Consider the following 7,277-nt stretch of genomic DNA (forward strand, 5'->3'; position numbering starts at 1 on the left):
TTAAATACTTAAGTAAAATGTGATTCTTTTCATTTTTTGTGCCCTCCACAAGATGAACTAAAGATTTCGAGGTCCAAATGTCAAAATTTGTCATGTTTAATTTTAAAATGAGACCTGTGGTGTGTTCTGTACTTGAAAAGCCGAATCTAATTAATGAAGTATCCCCGAAAAGGCAGGTATGCTGGAGCAAAGGACAAGCTAAAACTCGTTAGGTGGGCGGAACAGAAACGTCACCTGAACCTTCAAAGGCGACGCGATTGGCAGGGAGCGCTACCCGTCAAGGTTGGGCAGCTGGCGGATCATTCTTTACGGGGCTGTCGGGTTTCGATGCGTGTGTGTTGGTTTCTCATTTTTCTTATAAAGGAAATAAGTAGATACTGAGCCGTCGGTGGGGGTTAGTTTGAACACTAAGTGTTTGCCATGGAGAAGAGGATTTTGTACTGGACGATTCTGTGTATGGGTGAGTATTTTTTTCTTTTAATAAACATCTTTCCTCTGGGCCTCACCGACCTGCCACACCTGTTTGTGCACCGTCAGGGTCGCGTATTAAAAAAGAGGAGCGGGCCCAAGAAGCCCGGAGTCACCATTATTATTGCTGAATGTCTTTTAAAGTACTATTTTTCAGTGCGAGCAAATAAAGTAGAAATGGTTTTCGGAAACCACACAGAATATATCTCTTTCTCTGTCTTTTTCGTTTATCATTTGCATATGAAACTGGCTCCAAAGTTGAGCTGACAGCCAGGAAGTAGTTGTAACATATCCTATGTTTTTTTTTTAAACACAAATGCTCAAGACAATTTCCTACAGTCAGCAGGGGAGTGGGTTGGACCCAAAGAATACAAATGGTTAAATATCAGAACTTACTGTGTTTATAACTGCAAGTGAATAATACTGATCTCTTTGATTTTGTTTTTATGTCCATGACAGTGCTGACAGGTGTCGGTGCCATTGAAGTTACCATGCCCCAAAGTCAGTATGAGTTCGCCAGAGGTGACAACATCACACTGCCCTGCTCCTTTAAATCTGCAATTAACATAAACACTGCCGAAGCAGTTGTCATCACATGGACGGCTTTGGCTCTGGAAGCAAATGTCAAAGATGTTGGTATCTACCTTTAATCTTTGTATTTGTGATCAAAAATCATAAGAACATGTCTTTGTGTTTTTATTACTCTTCTAATCCTGTAATTTTCTAACAGACCACGATCCTCACTTACTACTATCCTATAAAGAAAACTGGCATCACACCCCCCTATAAAGGTCGGGCGTCCCTGGACGTGGATGTCCTGAATGGAAAGGCTAACCTAAAGCTTTCCTCCATCTCACTAGCTGACAACAAAGAGTTTGAGTGTCATGTGCAGATCCCAGATGACGAAGACGGCACCCAAGCTGCCTCCGCACGCTTGGTGGTTCTAGGTAATATATCACATGTTGTGGGCTTCCTCCTACTGTTCAGAGATGTGACTGTTAAGTTAACTGGAAAGTCTATCTGCTACATGTCAGCCCTGCGCAGGGTGTGACTTGCCTTTTTATCCATTACTACTTAGGAGTTTTATAGCAATTCAGTCAAAGAGAAATCACACTATATTTATATTTCTCTTTTTTTAGTGGCTCCCTCTACGCCCGACTGTAAGATCCAGGGAACAGCACAGTACGGCCAGGATATCACCCTAAGCTGTTTGTCAGCAGAAGGGTCTCCACCGCCTACCTATAGCTGGGAACGTCGTAACGTGCAAAATCAGCCTGTTCCTCAACCCCCCAAAACCACTGACAGTAAGCAACACATTGATCCTGGAAAATTAATGTCACATATGAGTACATAAAGTTTTACTAATCATTGCAAGAACCACTGTGGCTATCATAGTGATGCTCCACACTTAACGGTACAAGTGGCCTTACCTTTTGTCACATAGCCACTGTTAGGGGTTTAATATTGAACCACATGGTACTGTTTGATGCTCCCAAATCAGGACTTTTACTTGAACTACAACAACAGTGGCAGCTGTGTTTCATAGTAGAACATTTGAATATTTTCATTCATTGTAACTTTTTAAGTTTTCTTTCTTTCTTTTTGCAATAGCAGCACAAGCCACCACCGTTTCAGAATTGTTTCATAAATATTTACTCTCTGCCGCAGTCTGGTCTCATTTATAAAGCAAGACTTGCTAGGGACTATTTTTGTTTTTAGGAAGTGACAGAGAGGAAAGGCAGTTACACAATGATACTAGCAGACAAACTGCACATCTGACGTCACACCCTGCAATTATTGATTATTGAACATACTATTCAGAAAACTCAGGATTTTATTTTTTCTGCATATGAAATTTTAAAAAAAAGAAGAAGAAGCATGGAGCGGTTATATGTACCTTCAGTATATGTGACTAATTCTTTGTGTTTCAGAGGACGGCATCCTGTCTCTCTATAATATCTCCAAAGATACATCAGGATACTACATCTGCACTTCACGGAACAAGATCCGCTTTGCTACCTGCAACCTCACCCTTGCGGTCATGCCACGTAAGAGAAACATTTAATAGAGAAAAGGCTTTTCTTTTTTGTTGTTGTTCTTGTTATTTGTCTTTTTTAAGTAAATAAATCTTTACTCAAATTATGACGCACACCCCGGTGTTGTTCCCCCTCCTAACATGTCTGTCTTCAACCCTGCAGCATCCCTGAACATTGCTTCCACTCCAGCACTAATTGGTGCAGTTGTCGGTGGCTTGATTCTACTCATCCTCATCATCATCATCTGTTGCTGCTGTTGCAGGAAGAAGAACAAAGATGAGGAATATGAAATGGGGTAACGTTCCATCCTCTTATTAATACAAGCAATCAACACAGAGGCACTCATGCTGACAGAACTGAATATTTTGTGGGATTTTAAGAATACAATCTTTTTTTCATGAAAAAAAAGAACAAAATGTGCACATACCATGTCTGTGGTGTAAAGGGACCTATTCGTATGGCTGTAATCAAAGGAAGTTGCCATTATTCCTGAGCATGCAAGGGACAAAAAACTCCCTTTGTGTTTTTAAATTAACTTCATAGTAAATTAATGATTTTTTTTTTTTTTTTGCACTGTGCCATATGAATTTTGAATTCAACGTCCATATGATTTCTTCATCTGAGCGTCAGAAAAAAAACAACTTCCGTTCGTTAGACAAGCACATTCACAGAACTTTTGTGATTTTTATTCTATTTTTTTCTGTGAGTGAGTATTGGATGCTTTTGACTGCACTGATTGTGTTGTTTCCACTTTCTAGAGTTCATGAGGGGGAGGAGTACCACGACAAGGAGCCGGATAGAAACGGTGAGGGCCGACGTGTTGAAGTCCAGGGGAAGGACAGTTATGAGGACTCGAGTGTAAAGAAGACTGAACGCAATGAGGAAAGAAGTGATCCGGATCGCCGCGACTACGACGACCGCCGCAGCGACTACGACGACCGTCGTGAGCGCTACGATGATGATCGCCGCTACCAAGACCGTCGTCGTGATGACAACCGCTACGATGATCGGGACCGTGATAGACCACCGGTGCCCAACAGTAAGCCCACAAGGAGGGACTACCATGACTAAAGCCTCCAACCTGTAAACAAGTTTCTGTTGTTGTTGTTTTTTTCTTACATACAACCAGATTATCAAATGGTGGCCTAGCTGTTACATAATGGATTGCCAGGAAACTGCAAAATTAGAGCTGAAAGAATAATATGTAATAATTTGTTTGGGAGGAATAGTTTTGTGTCTTAGATTTTTAGGTCTTTTAAAGTAATTTTTCAGATTTTATATATCTGATATATTTGTCCTATGTTACTTTTTGTGTGTCGTACAGTCAGGGAACAGTGAAACGCTTGTCTCTCTGTGTACTGCCCGTTTTATGTGTAAATAAAGAATTTATTTCTACTGTGTGACACGTTTTAAGTTTTTGTCTGTAATATTTCCGTGCATGCGTCATGTTTCCTGTGAATTGCGGGAGTTTGAATGGTCTGGTAATATACTGATGTGTCATGGCTTGACACACAAACACAGGCAAAACATGCTGTCAAAAGTGTTATTGTTGCTTAAGTTTTCAGTTAATCAAATACATTTTGTCTCTCTTGCTGTTCACAATACAATTTAATGTAACTTCTTTATTAGCATCGCTGGGGGTAGTTTTCTTTTTCCAACCCAAAGAGTTATTAGCAATTACTTAAATGTTTTTGTTGTATAGACTCAGAACATTTACTTTTAATTTTCTATTGAGTGCTTTCAGTTTCTGTATCTTTAAAAAAATAAAATAAAATCACAAAATGTGGAACTAGAACACTGACTTCTACTTTTTATCAAAAATTCTTTTTGTTATGCTGTATAATTACATAGATGCTGTTTGGTACATATTTTGCATTGGCGATGTTATGACTATAAATGAGAATCATCAAAATCTTTTTAAACCTGTTGTGTGAGAAATGCTCTTAAAAAGATGAAGTTGACTGGGCTTAGTTTTCGGCATGTGACACCAGAGCTCTGTTGCTTTATGTTCAGTTCCATATTTGCTCTCAACAACTAAACCTCTTAATATGTCTGTGTGGTCATTACATAATCAGTTGATTAGGAAACTGCATTGCTGAGCAGGTTTTCCAATGACGTGGCCACATTGCTTTTGTAGATTGAATTTTTAGTGCGTTACATTTTACAGAAGTTTATAGTTTTTGATTGTTTGATGACTCTTTTAATGGCATATATAAATGGTGCCTTTCAACACATAGTTAAGACAGTGTCACAGCCCAGATCAAATACTGTGATTGGGAGAAAACATAAGATGATAACTTAGAAAGCAGGACACAGAAACATAAAAGGTGGAGTATTCATAAGGCAGCGGTGTAAAACAAGTATGGCTGAGTGGCAGTCTATGGCTGTGTCCCAATTCAGGGTCTGCATGCTTGAAGTACACAGTAAAATTTGCAGTGTCAAACTAACACTTAAAGAGTTAAATTTAACACTGTTTCCGAGTCTATTTGGTCCCATTCGGAATTGGTGTTAAATCAACTCTTTCTATAGTGTTAACATTTTAGAGTAAATTTAACTTTAAATAGAGTAAATATTTAACACTGAGTAACACCGCATAGTGTTAAATCAACTTAACACTACTAGTAGTGTCATATTATTTGCTCTATCATAGTGATGAATTAACTCTTTGAGTAAAATCCCGCTGATTTTTAACACTGAATTGAGTTATTTGAAATTAACACTGGGGTTCAAAGAACTCTGATGGGAGTTGATGTTACTCTATACTGTGTTATTCATACACTAATCTCTAGTGAAAAATTAGCTCTCATAGAGTAAAATTTGTAATTAATTTTACACCAAGTAGTGTTACTAAAACTCTTCCTGTAGTGTTACCTTTACACACAATTCACTGTTTTGCAGCACGAAAACCTGGTTTTAATAATGCTTTTACATATAAAACAAGTAAGCAAAAACCACAACTAGATAATACATTTAACAGCTTTATTTTCATGTCAGGCTCAAAATATAAAAACATCTCATGCAGTGTATAAAACACTTTAAAACAATGAATTTAGTTTGGCATAAAACGGCAATATGGAACGACATACAGGGAGGAATCTGAAATGCCATACTTGATTTGAAGAAGCAACACAGCTCATTTATCTTCAACACCTTCAGCACCATATTGGGATGCAGTCTGTTCCTAAATGCATGATGATGGTCATCAAAACACAGGGTTTCCATCAGTTTTCCGCAGAGCAATACAATGCCATCTTTCACAACAATACTTTTGATCTTACAAAAAAACAGAATCTCAGACACTACATCTGTACAGATGATAAAGTCAGGGCGGTACTCTGTACTGTGTGTTATTATCCACTTAGCTGAAAACAAACTGGTAGACAACACAGCTCCAAGCAAATTCTGGACCTTCTTCCAGCTCTCCAAGTGTCACCATCTTTCCTGGTCCTAAAGCTAATCTTTCAAGGCTAAAGTACTCCCAATGCTTTATTTTATTACTATTATATTTATTTTTACTTGTGGTGTACTGTAAAGGTACACTCTGTAAGGCTGCATCTTTAGCCTGAGAATGAATCTCAAAAAACACTTCCTCCATTGAGGAGACAAAACTGTTCACAGTAGATTGGCTTAATCCAGCTGCCCTGAGCTGTGCAACAGCAGAGGCACACATATCCAAAGTGCTCTTAGAGTATTTGCCCTTTTCAGATGTTGTGGGTGTTTCTTCTACATTAGTTGACATCACCTCCCCTGTAGTGCTAACTTCTTTAACTGCCACATCAGGCTGTAGATTAACACCAGTGTCAGCCTGTTGGTCAAAATAGTTAAGGTGTTTGGTATTTAAATGTTTTCTAAAACCTGTGGTTTGAATGAACGTGTACATGTTGTGAAGCATATTGTTGTAAGATGTGCCAAACACAAAATGTACTTTAAACAGTTCATCAAAAGAACCAAGTGAAGAGGTAGACTTGCATGGTATGGCATTCTTGTCAAGAATAATGAAGAACCGGTGGATGTCATTCTTTTTCACCCCAACAGCCAGGAGGTACGGTTGAGTGCTGGCAGTGATGGCATCAAGGTGCTCTTGGATATTTGTTCCAGTCTGAAAAGACAAATACAGACAGGCAATAAGAATCAAGTTTTCTTAAACTGGTAATTCATACCATAAAAATAGAAAAACACAAACCTTCTTGAAGACCACAAGAACCCTTTCTGCTTGAGAAGCTGACACCTTTCCTGGTCTCTTCCGACCCTGACCAGATGGTGGAATCAGGTGTAATAGCAATAGAATTGCTGAGAGGTCACTGTCCCAGCCTGCAAAAATTATTTGTTTTTAATAAAGTTGAATCATCATCAACAATATATTTCAATGCATTGATAAAATGTTTGAGTAGACCCAAAAGACAAAAAGGATAACTGTTCTGTGACAAACATTATATATGCTATGAATGTGCTAATCAAAGAAACAACAGCTCACCAATGTCAGCATTAACTTCAGTGCCATCCTCAGGTGAGTCAGCTGCCAGCAAGAGTTCTTCCAGGTCACTGGTAGAAGGAAGCTTTCTGCCTTGTTGGATAATTTTTCTTTTGAATGTTGTTGGCCACCTCTCCAGCAACCTGCCTGATACATCCTCACCAAACATCAGTACAAAATCCTGTTCGATCTGTAACAGGGATAGAGAATTATATCTGCTATCTACAAAATATTAAAGTGTGTTTACATTGTCAAAGTAATGACAAATATTCACCAAGCCTTTGATATCTTTGAAACGTGGA

At 38.6% G+C, this 7,277-nt stretch overlaps 2 protein-coding genes across 2 annotated transcripts; one reads left to right on the plus strand and one right to left on the minus strand.

The window, feature by feature from the left end:
- Positions 1–264: 264 nt before the first annotated feature.
- Positions 265–4,296, plus strand: LOC102310511 (cell surface A33 antigen). The gene is made up of 7 exons (XM_005943306.3): positions 265–460; positions 928–1,100; positions 1,199–1,415; positions 1,608–1,772; positions 2,400–2,516; positions 2,667–2,799; positions 3,263–4,296. Exons 1-7 carry the CDS (start codon positions 421–423, stop codon positions 3,573–3,575), a joined length of 1,158 nt encoding a protein of 385 aa, XP_005943368.1. The 5' UTR covers positions 265–420; the 3' UTR covers positions 3,576–4,296.
- Positions 4,297–5,462: 1,166 nt separating this feature from the next.
- On the minus strand, positions 5,463–7,271 carry LOC121815660. Its single transcript, XM_042227465.1, has 4 exons — positions 7,250–7,271; positions 6,979–7,165; positions 6,688–6,815; positions 5,463–6,603 (listed from the first exon to the last, which is right to left on the minus strand). The coding sequence occupies exons 2-4, from the start codon at positions 7,142–7,144 to the stop codon at positions 5,863–5,865; spliced, it is 1,035 nt and encodes a 344-aa protein (XP_042083399.1). The 5' UTR covers positions 7,145–7,165; positions 7,250–7,271; the 3' UTR covers positions 5,463–5,862.
- Between the last annotated feature and the right edge of the window lie 6 nt (positions 7,272–7,277).

The sequence above is a fragment of the Haplochromis burtoni genome, unplaced genomic scaffold, assembly GCF_018398535.1.
Source record: "Haplochromis burtoni strain Fernald_Lab_line unplaced genomic scaffold, NCSU_Asbu1 Contig_262, whole genome shotgun sequence".
NCBI classification, from domain to species: Eukaryota; Metazoa; Chordata; class Actinopteri; order Cichliformes; family Cichlidae; genus Haplochromis; species Haplochromis burtoni.